The 17,130-nt window shown below is 40.5% G+C and overlaps 1 protein-coding gene across 2 annotated transcripts in view; it reads right to left on the bottom strand.

The window, feature by feature from the left end:
* FSTL4 (follistatin like 4) overlaps positions 1 to 17,130 on the bottom strand; it is a 212,874-nt gene that overhangs the window by 25,828 nt on the left and 169,916 nt on the right. For both annotated transcript variants that reach the window (XM_040078524.1, XM_040078525.1), the window contains exons 7-8: positions 14,333 to 14,499; positions 3,673 to 3,793 (exon numbers count right to left, since the gene is read on the bottom strand). In XM_040078524.1, coding sequence (XP_039934458.1) covers positions 3,673 to 3,793; positions 14,333 to 14,499 — 288 coding nt within the window. The remainder of the gene's footprint in view (positions 1 to 3,672; positions 3,794 to 14,332; positions 14,500 to 17,130) is intronic.

Here is a 17,130-nt window from a genome sequence, read left to right as displayed (position 1 = left end):
TCTGATTTATGCTGATGTTTTCCTGAGTGCAAGGAAAACGATGCCCTACACTCAGCAGTCTCTTGATTTGCCAACTATCAATTTTCATAGTTGATTACTTTTTTATGACATTCTTTATCCTCAGGAGGTGTTTTTTCCTCTTGAAAGTGCTAAATTGCTTCCTCCCTACAGTTAGTGTACACTGTACACATTTCCCAAGCAATATCCATACACGGGAGAGAACATAATTTTCTTACTGCTCTTGGCTCCTCCTTATCAAAGATACCAGAATGCAAGACGAACTTTTCATTCTTAAAACTGTTTAAACATTGCCTTTCAGCAATTTCTTTCTCTCCAAAGATCTTAAGGCCAAGCTGTACAAACACACTGACTTAAATTTTACTAGTAACTGTGAATCTTAAGACTGATGAGCTCAACCAAACCTCTCACATCAAACAGGCTGCATCTCACATGTACTTTGTGCTTCTTGCCCAGATGTGAGCCATGAGTTTGGGACATTCACCTGGTGATCATCACATTTTCTGCCTAAGAGGATTCTTGTCTCTGCTTGACAAAATAAGCATTTGGATCTACCCATGTTATTTGGGGTATCCTGAACCAGCTGATACAAAGGGAAACACTGCATAGCATTCAGCAGTTGAGCAGTAGTAGAGCTCCAAATCTCAGAAACATTTAATGTTGTCAAACTTGGGCTGCAAACTTTCTATTTAAGCTTGTATTTGCTTATTTTCTATATTACTTAATCAATGTAAGAATCTAATGTTCTGTTCTAAAAAGAGGCAAATAAAAAAAAAACAAGTTAAAGAGCATCTAATATGTTGGATAAAGCAGAGGAAGAGAGCACAGGTAACTAGGATCAGATTCTTTCATGAGCTGGACTGATGTGTCTTAGTGGGAACAGTAAGACAGGGCCCAGGGGGTGCAGAAAACCACCCAAGGATGATGGAAGAGTTACTGCAGCTTTGAAAACACTGAAATAATTGAAAAGCAGTCCAAAAATTAGAACCTGCCTGTACAGACACAGCAGGCTTGGGAAGAGTTGGGGATAAACCCTTTTACTTCCAACTGTTTTTTCCTTCTCAATTCCCTCCGAACAGACAAACTTAGGAGGTGTGAAAAGAAAAATTCTGATAGTTTTCATAAAATAAAAAGCCCCCATGTTTTTGATGTTGAAAGTAGATCAGTGCCTCCCTAGAGGAGACAGGCGAGCAGATACACCCGAGTTCTGGCTGATTTGGTCCTGTCACATTCTCTTACTGTTTTAGTCCAACATGGGAAAGCAACAAAAACCCTCCCATGCTGAAGATGGAGTTTTTAGTTTGATACAGACAGGCAGAGACAAGCCCCAGTGCTGAACAGAGTCCATCAACTACACTTAGATTCTCAGCATCTTCACTCAATTCAGTTTGGCTCAGTTTCCTCCCTCTACTCCTGTCAAGAAAAATTCCTCCATTTGTCCTTTAAGTTACTAAAAACTGAGGTTTCCCTGTGAAGGGCTCTGCCTTGGGAACCCTCCAATGCATCTGAAGGCAAACAATGTTGTTCTGCTATCAGGGCTGTCACCCCTACATCAGCTGCTGGAGGAAACTGTCACACAGGCAGAAAAGGAGGAAATTTAGTGATGTGGGCAGCCACATCAAGCACTGCAAAAACCCAGTTTTGAAATGGCTCACATGGGAATATCAGTAGCTGTGAGACAAAGATTTCTAGACCCTGCAATGTCTTCTAGCAAGCCTGAGTTGATACCAGAATGCAAGGCATTTTATTCTGTATTTAGTGACTATATAACACATTAAAAAGCATTTTTCTTTTGGTAAGAAAACCACCACACAGCTGTGGTATGAAACTTGCACTTCAAAGGAAAATGTGATCTTTCAATAACAAGTTAAATCTGAGTGGAAAGCGTGAGTATGGAACAGATTACCCCCTCCCCACACTCCATCCAGCTCTCCTCTTTCTGGTTTAAGTTTCAAAGCCTTTGGGCCTTCTATTCTCAGTGCTGATAAAGTCTACATTGTTGTCTGCCAACTAAACTCCATTCAGACCTCATAATACATCACATAATAGACATGGGATTAAGTTGTTAACTGGCTTTTCTTTCAACTGCCATTCATCAAACAAACAGCAGTTTGAGGAAGGAAACTCGTTTTCTCAGCTGTGGCATACACAACTTAGTTATCCCCATTGCTGAGATTTACAGTTTACTTTCTGAAAAGATGACAAATTATTACGTAGAGACATTAAGTCAGCTTAATTCAGATCACAGAATCACAGAATGTCTAGGGTGGCAGAGACCTTCAAGATCATCGAGTCGAACCCATGCCCTAACACCTCATCTAGGTCATGGCATCGAGTGCCACATCCAATCTCTTTTTAAACACTTCCAGGGATGGTGAGTCCACCACCTCCCTGGGCAGACTATTCCAGTACTTTATCACTCTTTCTGTGAAAAACCTTTTCCTAATGCACAACCTATATTTCCCTTGATGCAGCCTGAGACTGTGTCCTCTGTTCTGTCAGCTCACCAGATACTTTGTGCTCTCCTCCAGGTACTCGTGCAGTGGGAGGAGCACTGACACACGTCCAGCAGACCTGAGCTGCAGGTGAAACAAAACCTCATAGTATCCTTCTGTACTGTTCCTCCTCTTGCTACTGACCTCTGTGTAACCACCTGCTCTTACTAGCTGAAAGCTCTCCTTTGTGCAGGTCAACACGCATCTAGAGAAATGACTAAATGTTAGTTTTCCTTATAATATGTATACCCTGTAATACAGTTACTGAATTTTCCTTAAAAATAAATACTTTCATGCCAGAGTACATCCTACAGTGTTCATCCCACTTCATACCAGAATGTACCCACAGTTAGCAATGGGTGACCCTGTCCCCTGCCCTGGAGACACTGCTGGGCATCACCAGCACACGTAAAAATGGGTCTAAAGTTGGAAAATGCTGGTTGCTGCTATGGAGGTGGATACTCCGTGGGCTGAAATGCTTGCTTAACTGAATGTAATTTTAAACCAAATATGACTGAGAGAGTTTGAGGTCAGGAGACAGTGAGCACCTGAATAAAAGTTCCACCAGGCACAAATGCAGTCCAGGGGATGGAGGTGAACGAGAATGCTGGAATATGGGCTGTGTGATTCTCTCACCTGCAAAATGGTTTGCCCTCATTTTGCAATCCAGTGAGCCAGGGTAAATAGCCCTCAGCAAACCAAGCTCAGTACGACCAGGTAATAACCTGGACATATAGCTGGGAGTTAGCTGGTTTTGGAAACACTGCTGTGTTTATTCAAATATCCTGGGCTATTTCATGCAACAGAAATGATTTTCTGGAAGAAGAAATTATTGAGGCAACACTTCTGTTGACAAAAGTAGTAATTACTTTAAGAGATGCTTGGAAATGCTGCTCTTAACTCTATGGAAATGTCACTGACAGCTTGTTTTACAGTGAAGATACCTCCTGAAGCCCAGGTAATTATACACATCCCCCCCTTCATACTTTTATTTTTGACTGCTTGTGTGACAGTGCGAGTGAGCAAACCCCAAGCTGCGTTTGCTCTCATCCACAGATAATTTGGGCTGTGGCTTTACACATCTCAGTGTGAATGAGGTTAACACACAACTTTTCTCAGGGAATGTTCTCATGGAATGTCATATATGCTATTTACTAACCATTCACCTGAAGGATGTGGGTCTGATACAGCTCTTCATAGCCGTAGGCATGACAGGTGTAATTGCCCATGTGAATTGTTGTTACCTTGGTGATGTAGAGGGAATCATCTTCTCCAAAATCCTGAATGGAACAAAAGACAGGAAAGGTGCCTTATTATTTAGTAACAATATTTTAAACACTACATGAGGGGAGACTACCTGTTCAGAGGTTTTGATAGCAATGCAGCCTGGGGACACAGCTTGAATTTTGAACAGTAGGCTATAAAGTTCATAAATCAATGTGCAGGGAGAAAATGAGCGGCAATTTAAGAGTAAGGTAAAGTGACACATCTGAGAATATGAACTTTTGTGCTTGTTGCTAACAAGGTGCTCTTTGCACATAAAAAAGACAGCCATTTCCAGCTGTTTAATTTATGGGGGAATTTAATATCTACCTGTTAACCTCAAATGCATAAAACGCTAACATTTGGGTGGGTTAAGGTTTCCTTTATCTGTGCTGGTTCTTAGAAAATGCACTGCAGCCTTGAGACTTGATGAAAAAGAACTGAAGCTCTTTGTCACTTATCTCAGACAACATCCTAGGCAGGAGACAAGGAAGAAGACAAAACGCCTTTCCTCAAAGATACCTGTTTAGATCTGTAACTACTTAACAAGTACCATTCTTCATCCCCTTCATCTTCCTAGATCTGCTCTCGCATTGTTTCAATTTTTGATTACAGATGGGAAGGACTGAATTAGCAGACACATTTTTGGCACTTGAATATGTTGTACAAGCACTCTGCTTAAGAATTTATTTAAATTCATTATTTATTCATTAATTTCAATATCTATTTACTGAATTATAGCTAAGAGAAACACAGCACTGATGGCTACATGAAGGAGCTTCTCTTGTTACTCCAGCAACCTTCAGATTTTCTGCAGCTTCAGAGTGTTTCTGTTTCTATGCAAAGTAAGGAGGATATATTTAAGAGCAGTTCATGAGCTGAAAGGATGATTTTTCTGCAATCATCCCCACGTGTGAAGTATGCTAAACTGAACTCTTTGAGTAATTTCACTGCAATATTATGGGGAAATTCAAGTTTGAGCCAGGGTGGCACAAACCCAGTACAACATGAATGTTGGAGAGTGGTTCTGCTTATGAAAACATAAGGACTTGTTTCCCAACGTGCAGCTGAAGGCAGCCTGCAGCCCAGGGTGTGCAGGGGAAGCCCTTCCAGGAGGTCCTGCCTGTGCCACCCTCGTGTGTGGGACACGCAGCAGAGTGCACGGTGAGGAGGTGACAGCTCCCTGCCTCCTCTGCCATGGCAGAACTCACCAGGGGGCACAGATCAAACAGGAACATCACTTTGATCTGCTCGCTCGGAGCCAAGAACTTGGGCGCTGATTTCTTTGTGCTGGAGGAAGGGAATCCACACACAGAGGTTCTGACGCTGTTCCCTCCCTGCTGCACTCATGACAGCTCCAGTGCTATAAGGAACCATCCACATCCACCTGCTGCTGCCAGCCCCTGCCAAGCACTCAGAGATTACAAGGAGTTGTTTGATCAATGGATGGGCTGATTTCTAAACCCCAGCCTTTTGGGGCTTTTTACATCTCACATTTCCTGCCTCTTCAGGGTGCATGTGCTTTGCAGTTTAAACCTTCCTTTCCAGACACCACACTTTGAACGTTTTTTGAAGGAAGCTGTGATTCTGCAATGCCAGCTGGCACCATTCAAGAGAAGCACAAAACAGCCCATCTCTTGCAGTATGGATTGATCTGGCACTACTTCTGTCAGCTCATGAATCTTCTCCAAAATCTTCTGTCTGGCACTAAGAAGCATCTTCATGCCTCACCTCTCAGTGGCAGGTCAGCACTGGCAGAAGGGGGAGAATTTTGAGAACCTGCCCAGTTTAAAGACATGTTTTAAGGCAGATTGAAAGTGAGCACTGAGAAATGAGGAGTTTACTGGCAGGACACAACCCTTCCCAAAGCACAGACCTTCACCTGAGAGGGTGCAGACATATCCAAAATCATAACCTGCTTCTGCTGGCTGTGCTGCCCCAATGGGCAAATGTATGCACAATTACAAAGAATCAGAGTAAATCCACAGATGATCTGAAACCCATTATCTATAATCAAAAGCATCTCAGATATTATAGTCACCTTGGTGTCAGGCATCTACACTGTGGGATAAGATGCTTATCCCACGTTATCCAATACATTATTAAAAATATCTACTCAAAAATCCCCATTTCAAGAATATGCCTGTTTTTTGGTTAGTCAGATCTTTCCTGAAAGCAAAGATGCATGAGTAACTGCTAATAGAAAAGACACCAACGCTGTTCAAATGATATTTGTATGAGATACAGAAAATGCTTGCACTGGAGGGGACTTGATAACAGTTTTTGTAAGTTAAAAGAAACTAAAATTGAGTTTAGATAAATAAAAGCAGGATGGCTACTTCAACAGAATGATTTATAAGGAGTTGTGGAAAAACAGGACAATAAAATCTCTATTTAAGTCTGTTACTTCCTTTAAAATATCACAGAAAAATATTCTCAATGCTTGGTTTATGCTCTGTAATTGTCTTTTTAAGGATGATCTGTTTTTTTTCTAATGCCTACAAAGGTATTAATGTAAGTAAAAACCCTTGCACAACCAAATAGGTGCAACACTATTATATTATTAACTTCCTTTCCAAATGTGTTTTTCTTGAAAAGAAGGGATTATATCTGTATAAGCACAGTTTGTGACTTTTAAAATCTATTTTCTGAGTTCTGGTGCATAAAGAAAGTTATCAAATATGATTTAGGTTAGCACCATATCAGGCATAGAAGGGAATTATCAACCCTGTATTAGAACCTGCACAGACAGTAAGTTCATATATAACTACAACATTATTAAAAATTGAAAGTGTTTAGGTGTGGGAAAGAAAAAGTGATTGCGGCATTAAATGTTTAATATTGAATCTTTTGTTGCTATAAAAAGCAGACTGAATTCTCTAACAAATCTGACTTTCTGTGTTTACTGCAGCTCATGGTTTCTCCTAGTGTTTCCCTGCGGATATAGTTAGCACATTAGGATCTCGCTGTTACATTTTATATCTATGGATGCATTCTTATGCACAAGCACTTTCTTTGTGTATTTCATAAGGGTGTATTTGGAAGTGCTGTAAAAACCCAAGCCCTGGAGCATTAAGAAATGATGAGTCTTTGATTCCTTAATGGCCTCTGTAGCTCCACATCTCGCAGTCAGGAGTGCTGTGTTGCAGTTGGAAGCTGTGAGAGGTATTTGGGATGTGTCCCATATCCCCCTCCACGCTGCACTGCCTCTGGGAGCTCTGAGGAGCTGCTCAGCTGCTCACTGCCCCGTGCTAACAGGGGGTGAGTGAGCACTGACAGCTGCTGAGCTGCTGCTCCGGTCTGCTGGCATGTGGATGGGGTGGGCAGAGGGAATGGGAACAATTCACAATGGGAAAAAGCAGAGGAAATATTTTCACATATTTTGATTTAGTTCAGATGGCTTTTGCTTGTTAAGCCAGTTCTCTAAGTCACCACAAGCTTGAAAGCAGTCAGAGCAGAACAAAAACATCTATAAAACTGATGCAACATAATTCTTCTCTGCCCAAATCTATCCCAGCTTTAAAACTGAGTATTTTAGGACTGCCCAGGAGGCTCAGCAAGTGCTACATACCCCAGGGAACTGTTACTGCTCTACTCAACCCCAGTAACGCCCCACAGTGAATTGAAAAGACATTTAAATGTATCATCCCATTAAGAAGAACAGGCAATCAGTAGAAAGGCAAAAAAGTAAGTTCTGGGACAAGGTTTTCCTCATTTACCATGGAAGGTGAATTATCATGGAATCCTGGAAAGGTTTTGGTTGGAAGGGACCTGTAAGCTTGTATGTTCCAACAGCCCCTGCCATGGGCAGGGACACCTTTCAGCAGACCAGGTTGCTCCAAGCCCCATCCAACCTGGCCTTGAACACCTTCTGGGATGGGGTGTCTCTGGAATGGATGTGGGTGCTCAGGGATGGGGGATCTCACCATTTTCTCGTGAAGAAGAAGAAAGAGAAGTGATGAGGCTAGAGGGAGTCTCCATCTAACCCCAAAGAATCATAAGCCCTGCATCAAAGCAGCCAGAGAAGGGCAGGGTGTTCACCACCTCTATCTTATGAATTTCATTATAAAGTAATTATTCTAATAAAAAAATATCAGAAAGCTGTGCTTATAATTTCTCATAATTGATAAGGTCAACTAGTGGCAGCTGATAAATTGACTTCTCTAGCAGTTCATATCACTTTTTTTCTGCCTTTTTCAAATAAAAAGTTCTCTGTCCTTCATGAGCTTCTTTCCTGTCTTGCATTTACCCTTCAACCAAAGGATTGATTAAATGACCTCAGAATATGTTTTAACTTTTCAAGATTAAAAAAATGCACCACCCTGCATTTTACATTGATAACAGCTTGATAATCTATAAAATATTAAAAAAAAAAAAGTTGCTTTAAACAAATAACAAAGCAGATCCTAGAAAATTGATATATACCTTTTTTTGGTATAGTATTTCCTTTCCCTTCCATCACTACTGATTACCCGAGGCATGGATCTCTCCAAACACAAGATTTTTCATATTTATTTATCCCATTCCCATTCTAATGCATTCCCTGGTCATGCACTCTGCTGCAGTTCGGAGACACCGCGCTCAGAGATGTGTAAAACATTGCATATTACTTGTAAATCTTGTTCACATTCTGCCTCAAGTGAATTCCAACCTGTGATTGTAACACCACAAATCTCCTGCTCTGACACCCAGGAAGGAGCTGGCAGAGAGGAGCCACGTTAACCCTGGATGCTGAGCTGGCTGTGATGCCACAGGGTGCAGGGCACTGCCACCCACCTTTTGCCTGTTTCAGATGCATTTTCATGAAGCTTTCCAACACGCCTTGGGGTTGTTCCAACATTTAAAACCCTTTAAATTTTTGTCAAAGTTTCATGGTTTTCGAGAAGTTTGAAGAGGAATGAGCATAGACACTTACTATTTTTTAGGTTAACTTCCAGCTGCTTGAGAAAAAAACCCCAAACTTGATTTCTTTCATAAATAGGAAGAAGAAATAGGAAATTCAATCCCACTGACACAAAGCCAGAGATTCCCCACATCCCCAGCTCTCAGGGAGGGCACACTGGCACCAGTCACCCCACAGCATGGCACTATGGGTTACAGACTCCCTTCTCAAACCATTTAAACCCACACAGTGATTTTAAACCACCCAAGGTAGACATTGAATACTCCTAATAAATACTGGGGGGCAGGGTGTGGGGAGCCCTAAAGACAGTCAATACCCTCTCACCATGATGTTTTGAAAGTGGTTATAGCAGAAATAATGGCAGAGAGAATGAAGTTCTCTGAGTGTTTTTTCTCTTAGGAGATTTGCTTTCCAAATACTATTATTACTCTTCTTCCTTATAATAATAATTCACTTTATTTTTAACCCATTCCATTTCAGCCCTTTCCCAAACCCAGGGAAGCTGGAGACCTTCTCCATGTGGTTTCAATGTCCACTGACAAAACCAGTCCTGGCAAAAGGGCTGGCTGGTGTCACCAGTTTTCCACTAGAATCCCAGAATAGTTTGGGTTGGAAGGGACCTTAAAGCTCATCCTGCCCCAACTCCCTGCCATGGCCATGACCTTCCACTAGCTCCAAGCCTCGTCCAGCCTGACCTTGGACACTTCCAGATGAAGAAAAACACCATCCTGATCTCACAATCACCAACAAAGCAACTAGCATTAACCAGTTCACACTAAAAAAGCTGACCTGATCCTCAATGTCCTAGAAATCCCTCTCTGATAATGTTTACAGGATTTTAAAACAAAATGTACCAAAGCATTTAATGAGATTATTATTATGCAAAATCTACAACAATGGCTATCACTTTGGAAATGATTTCTCCTCTCTAATGAAATGTCTCTGATCTTTTTTACAATAGATTCATGAGTGATTCATATAAAAATAATAAAAACTAAATTAATCATGGGTCCTTAAATCACTTTCTTTGATGCTTTTAATAATTCATTTCTAGAGACAAGCTGAGAACTTATGCTTCATTAATATTATTTGTTCTTGGTTTTACACATCACTTTAGTAATTTACATGGAGAGAAATTCAGCCTTAAGCAAATGCCAGAATACTACTGTAAACACAGCCTGATGGGGCATTAATTTATCTTTTCTTGTTTTTCTGCTCAAAGAACTTAACATGACATAAGACTGCTGGTGAGCCTTTTTTTTTTTTTTTTTTTTTTGCCTTGAAATTATGGAAATGAACTTTTTAGATAGTTGTGTAATTATAATATAAATAAAAAATGGATGAGTTTTACATCCTGAGAAACTCAGAGATAACATGACAAGGAAAATGAATCGTAGGTACATTCCTCTAAAAATGCAATTGAATACAATTTCTGTAATCTTCATTATGACAAAATGTGAGACTATATTCAGAATATACTGTCAGTAGTAATTTTGCACTTAACCTCTATTTTAGAACCTGTAAATACCTTAAGAAACTGTAAGCAATTTCATAAACTTTAATTTGAAAGAGAAAAACTTGGTTCTAAATCTGCAACTTTTTGTAACTTGCTCCTATCACTACATCACTGCAGTATCTAGAATGGCCCAGGGTTTGATCATTTTAATGGCCCAAATTCTATTAGCAGGGAATTAATGGGGTTATTCACACATGAGCTTTTTATTATTTAACAGTGGATTTACATTAAAAACATCAACATGAATACATTGTCTTAATACAGAACCATTTTAATGAGAAAACTAATCCCAGTGACTCGCCCTTTAAAGTCGGGCTATTTGCTTTGGGTTTCAAATATTACACATGGAAAAGGACATTTTCATGAATATACATGAGATGTGTGTCAAGACAGGTAGGCACAGCTCTTGTAAGGACCATGAGAGGTACATGGAGGTGATTTCCCAGGGTGATGGGGAATATTGAGGCTGTGGCTGGAGCTCTGCGCTTGTCCCTGGGTGGGATGTTTTGAGAGAGCAAGGCTGTGCCATCCTAGCTGACATCAGCAGAAATGAAGATCTCCGTATTTATACAATTGATTATGTAAAGCCTATTTTTAACTAATGATCCAACACCAGTGTGAGTTAAAGTGTACAGATTAAAATGAAGTGAGTAACGAAAGACACTAATGAGCTTAGGCTAGAGCTACCTCCATTACACTTGGTAATTCACCAAATTCTTATCTACCCCTACACCAGATTTGCTTTCTTGTGGTAATCTTTTCTTTCACCATGCTTCTGAAGGAGCAACTTATATTTTTAAGTTTTATCAATTTACACGTTTCTCTGGAGATAATGTCAAGTCATGTGAAACAATACCCTTTAAATACTATATGCATTTGACTCCATGAGGGCTTCATTTTATTTTCAAATTGAGGAATGCTTTCATAATCACATACCTGAGAAAACATATCGCTTGTTCCTAGGAGGTAAAAGTATATTATTTTGAATGATGACACATTTTAACCACTTCACTTTTGTAGTCAGAAATCAATTTATAGCTATAACAATTTTATCAGTTTCAGCTACATTATATTTATTTTCTGCATGAGAAAAGTTGACGTGACTTTATTAAAGTGGAACTGCAGAGGGACTTCTAATGGATTAATAATATGGATGGGTAATTTATGGAGAAATAATATTTTTATGCTAAAAGCAATCTTAAATGTTTGCAAGAGAAACCGTTTAATTACATGTACCATTAGGATGGCACTTTTGCAATAGCTTTGTGACAACTCATTAACAGAGCTCCCACAGACAGGCCATGAAAAATTATTACTAGTTGCTTATGAAAGCTTCTGATTAAGACAGCAATGAAAAATTATAAATATTTTGTTGCCAATCAAGATATCATAAAAGTGATGTAACTAACACAGTTAAACAACAAGGCTTTATAGTAATCTTCAATCTTTCAGTTCTGTGCAAATTCAGGATTATCTAGGTTTTTGTTGACTGCCTTTGTCCCTCCCAGTACTACCCTGGGGCACAGGTTGACTTCTCAGATCCCATTTGTCATTAATCTGAAGACAATAAAGTAACAAAGGACACTTCAGCAGTGCCTTTCCTCTGCTGCTCTCACACCTAGTTGGCAGGATTCTGTTTTTTTTCAGACTTGAGCTTCTAATTTCATTTGATTTCTTGAATTAGCATTTAGAAGAGAAAGAGTTTAATTGAAATATAATACCAGGATTTTTCCAAGTGTGTGTCTGTCCTGCAGGTCTGTATGTGATTAGCAATGTGCCAAGAGCAGGGAGGATTTTCTTGAAGTTAAAAAAGTACAATTAATCTCCTGTTGCACTTCCAATTAGCCAAATTGCCAACCTTATTGTGAAAAGCAGAAATGCAATCGAGCTTCTGCTTGAGGCGTACTAAAGGAAAACTGAAGTAACTTAATTAACTGCCTTCAAGTACATTAAGAAGCACGTTGCCTTTACTTTCTGCTGTCAATGCCTTTAAATAGATTATTGTTTAATGTGAGTGTCTGCACCCACGTAAGGCTGAAGCTTTGAACTGTCTGCTGCCACCCCCTGACCTGAGCTGTTAGGAGTTTAAGAAAAGACCAAGATGAATAGAGGGATGGAGCACCTCTGCTATAAGGAAAAGCTGAGAGAATTTGGAGTCTTCAGCCTGGAAAACAGAAGCCAGAGAGTAAACACGCCTGAGCTCAGTCATCCTACATAACATCCACTGCAGAAGAGGGAAAACAGAAAATGGCAATCTCCAAATCGTGCCTCCTCAAGCAATCAGACCAGAATACAGACAGCAGTGTATATACAGGACATAAAAAAATTTACACGCTGTAGTTAAAGATGAAAAAGTTGTGGAGGTGTTCATTAGACTAGAAAAGTTGATGTTCACAGCAGGTGTTCTACGACAAACTGATAGTGGTCATAAACTGGTATGTGACACATTAAAACTGAGGAATAAATATTTTTTTTTCTCCTTGTAACAATCTCAGAGTGCTCTTCTGATATAGTTTCTCAGTGATATACTATTTGAAACAGATCAGAAAGTGATGTTTTTTCCTGCTGTATTACACTCCATGGAAGTGTTGAATCATTCAGGAACCAGTCAGCTCATGTGCAAGGACATAACTCTGCCCCTTAACATAGAATCACCAGCGAGAAACAGAATTACTTATAAGCAAACCAGAAATCCACTTGGGCCGGTGCTAAATTATGTGAGGAACTGGCATTTCAGTCTGAAAGCGTATTCAACATTCTGTTTAAAATAGCAGGAGTTGCAAATGACCCCTCAGAGCCAAATGCCATCAATTCTCCAATAATGTGTTCCTACTCAGATTCTTGGATTGTCATTTTGTGTCCAGTTCACACAGGAACTTTAATTCTTTAAGATTAATATCATCATAACCAAATTTTCATAAATGTAAGCTAAATACCTGGAGTTTTCATTATTTTTGGTCAACAAATCCTAAGATCACTCTTGAGCCTTCAGAGGCTCTGCTGCATTTCCAAGTTTAGCTTGAAGCAGTGACAGGAAATACAAAAAAAATTTTAAAAGGATAATACTTGCTGTAATGAAAAGAAAAAGATGTTTAGATGGTTTTAATTACTGAGTTTGTGAACACAGTAATTATCTATACATGGTGCACATGATTTTCTTGTTAAGGAAGAGTCAACAAATTAAGTACTGAGATGCTGTGTGTATTTTGGTTCCATGCGCTGTAATTTTCACATTTTACTGCGGAAGAATAAACCAAAAATTTTTCCCATTTCAGCAATCTTGGATACACAACAATTTAGGGAGCTATAGTATTGACTGTAACAACTCTGAACGGAGTGGCTATCAAATTAACAAGAACTGAGCAAAAATATAAATCAACTTTTGCTGTAGTGTAATTAAAACAAAACCTGATTTACCATGTACTTGAATGCAAATAGAAATGAAATACAGACCATATTTTTTGTACACTACTTTCTACTCTCTCCATAATTAAATGTTATTAAATAAATGAGTAAGTTTATACCATCATTCAGGTATTGTTTTTACTACCAACTATGACTCACAGATCCGACCAGCACTGTGAATTAAAAGAGATTCATCTTCCTTCCTGCGAGGGCATGGCCACACCCTGCTGAACAATCCCATTTTTAAACTGCTTGGCAGAAATAACAGCCAAGGAATGAGAGAGGAGAACTGACTCAAAGGCAAGTGAAACAGAAGGATCAGAGATAAAACCAGACTATTTGGTTTAAAGAGAGGAGAGACTCATAGCCAACCATAAACGTTTTGTTACATGTTCTTAATGAACCTGTTTCGTTGTATTGGGAGGATACCCCTGAGGAGTGAATGGTCTGTAGAGACTTTTCCCCCTGAGTTTCAAGGTCTCTGGACCACAGGTTGCACCAACAAAAGAAGCATCATTTCATGTAACATATCACACGTACTCCTGCTCTTCCCTGCATATATGCTGCTTTGCTTTTACTCCTGAGGCGTATTCACACACAATCTAAATATTACACCGGCTTGCAATCCCCGTAATCATAAGATAAAAGTTGCCCCCTTGTAACTACCATCTGTTAAATGAGGTCATACTCAAGGTCCTGCTCAGACAAGGACAGGAGTGGCTCAGGACGTACGTTGATGTCCTCCAGGTCGAGGAAGTTGAGGACGACGCCGTTGCGTTTCCAGATGATGGGCGGCCGCAGCGCCCCGCGGATGCCGCAGGTCAGCACCGTGCTGAGGCCAACGGTGATGGTGGTCACAGTGACCCTCTGCTCCTCGGGCAGGCTCAGCAGAACCACCTCTGCAGAAGGCAAAATAACAGGGATAATATCAAACACCACACAGGGAACCTGCTCCTCCTCCCCACTCTCTGATTTCCTTTCTCATTCTTGGAATAACTTTACATGTAATACCCAGAGATGAGGTACCTATGCTATACAAAAAAAAAAACCCATAAAGCCAAGTAAGAGACAAGTTGAATCTGCCTCAGTCAAACTCCCTGAATCCCTTTCCTGATACATCTTAGCTGTGGCATGAGTGCACTAAGATGGTCAGCTGGCCAGCCTTGTACAGTAGTTTATAAAAAGCAGTCAGCAACAGGAGGATGAGCAAAGGCTCTCTGGCTGGAGATCATCTGGGCTTGTTTCTCCAGAACACTCCTCTCAAAGTCCTTTAAAGAGGTAGAAGAATGAGTCATGTTTATTCCTTGAAGAAGAAGAATTAAGGTCAGACTGCTGCCACTGAAATATAGATAAACCTATTTCCAAATTGCCCAAATGCTGGAAATCACCAAGCATGAAAACTTGTTTACCAATCACAGCCACATATGGCACCTGAGATACAGATGCCCTAAAAAACAAAAGCTTTCTAATATTTTACTTAAATAAAAACCCCAGTTATTTTGACTTACACGTGCGACACTAAAGAAACTCCTGAGGCAGCAGACTTTATGTAAAACCCCACCACCAGCCCTCTGAAACCACACTATGTCACGTTGCGTCCTTCTGGCCAATGACATGAGATGTGCCTGCACCTTTTGCCACGTGTGGTCACACAGAAAGGTCAGACCTGATACCAGAGCTACCCTGGGTGCACATGCCATTATGGAGATTTTGGCAGCAGTGAGACAGTGACTGGGCAGTCAGGCCACATTGTCCAAGCTCCTGCAGCCACAGCTGTGTAATTCACATGATGGTTTTTGCTTCCCCTCATTCCCAAGCTCTGCAATAAGAAAACTATATTGCATGTAAATGGTGAAAACTGGTCTTTCAAGGTAATGGCCTGCTGAGAGGAATAGGGAATGTTCACAGCTGGTGTTACTTTGCTTCAGCCAGCTCCAAAAACTGGGCTGAGGAATGAAACAACCCCTCCCAGCCACCAAGGCTCTTCCTTCCTCACGTCCACTGGCAACAACGGCAGTAAAACACAAATAAAAGAGACTGATGCTGCCTCACCCAAGGCCTTGTGCTTTGGGAAAAACCACTTCAAGCAGTGCTGACACTGTCAAATGACACACAGGAGTAAGGTTAATCCCTCCCATCAAGTAGTAAAGTTACTCTTCATCCAGCCCACTTACCTCACAACTCTGTCATTACATCCACACAAGATATGAATGTCACTTGCATGGAATAAAAATTAAATAAAAAAACAGTATCGACATTTCCAAGAACAATTTTCCAACTTTTCACATATTGTCTAACTGAAAAATTGCTTTAAGATCTCTTGAGTAGCAAACCTCTTATATCTGTCACTAAAATACTCAGTCTATTTCAGCAGCTTTGGGCAGCTTGGACAGACTCAGTGCTCTGGTGTAGCAACTTGATGAAGAATTAGTGCAAAATCTGCTTGTGAAAATGAATTCCAGCAGCTTGGCACCCCTTCTCTTCTGCTTCTTCCACCTAAGTGAGAAGCTAATGTGCCACAAAGTGTATTCACCACCGTGGATCTGAAGCTGACTTTGGGCTGCAGGGTCCACACAGCATCGTTGTGTCTCCCAGCAGTGAGCATTTCTCCCACTTAAAATTCCCAGTGCTATCTCAGGAAGAGTACAGGCTGTTTTAAATAAAAGGTAACTAGAGTTTTGACAGATGGTTGATCAAAATTAGGAATGTTTGACCAGTGTGGTGCTGCTATTTGAGTTATGGTGGCTCCCAGAGGCTGACACTGTCCAACCATCAAATCTTAAAAATCAAAAGGGGAGATGAATTGGGAAGGAGAACATTACCCATTCAAGATCACTGGGCAGGTTAGCAGCTAAGCTGGGAAGACATAACATATGACTAAATCCCATTGCCTTCAGGTATCTGCTGGAAGAAATCAAGGATGTGGCAACTCAGGGGCAGCAGACCATAAGAATAGAGATGTCCCAGGGAACCGCTGAATGGTTTGGGTTGGAAGGGACATAAATGACCATCTTTGCAACCCTTGCCATGGGAAGGAATATTTTTCACTAGACCAGGCTGCTCCAAGCCCCATCCAACTCGGCTTTGAACACTTCCAGGGATGCAGGGTCCATCCCATCACCCTCATCCAGCTGCCTGAACCATGTAAACGGCACATAGGGGCTAATAATGTAGTGATTTTTCTACATCATGAATAGCTTATTTTAATGAATAAAATATTTGGAGTGCACTTGACAGGATAAAGAACTGATAATTACAATAATTTGTAGCAGGCACTAGGGCTAATGAGGACATCTCTTCTTGAAGAGAAATTAAATAGGGGGGCATTCATTTACAAGAGAATTGTTTTTCCTTCTTACTGCTGTTTTCCTTAATTTCCTCAGCTGTTTTTCATGGTGCCTTGAGCTCCTTGGCTCATGCTGGGCTTCCATAAGCTTCTTCTTCAGCAACCTTTTTTCAGTGCTCTCTTGCAGTGGAATTTAAGGCTTTCTGACCAGCTTACAAACAATTGCTAAAGAGGCTCTGTCTTT

The sequence above is a fragment of the Hirundo rustica genome, chromosome 14 (assembly GCF_015227805.2).
Source record: "Hirundo rustica isolate bHirRus1 chromosome 14, bHirRus1.pri.v3, whole genome shotgun sequence".
Classification (NCBI taxonomy): domain Eukaryota; kingdom Metazoa; phylum Chordata; class Aves; order Passeriformes; family Hirundinidae; genus Hirundo; species Hirundo rustica.
Note: the sequence above shows the minus strand (reverse complement) of the source record. Positions and strands in the feature narration are given on the sequence as shown.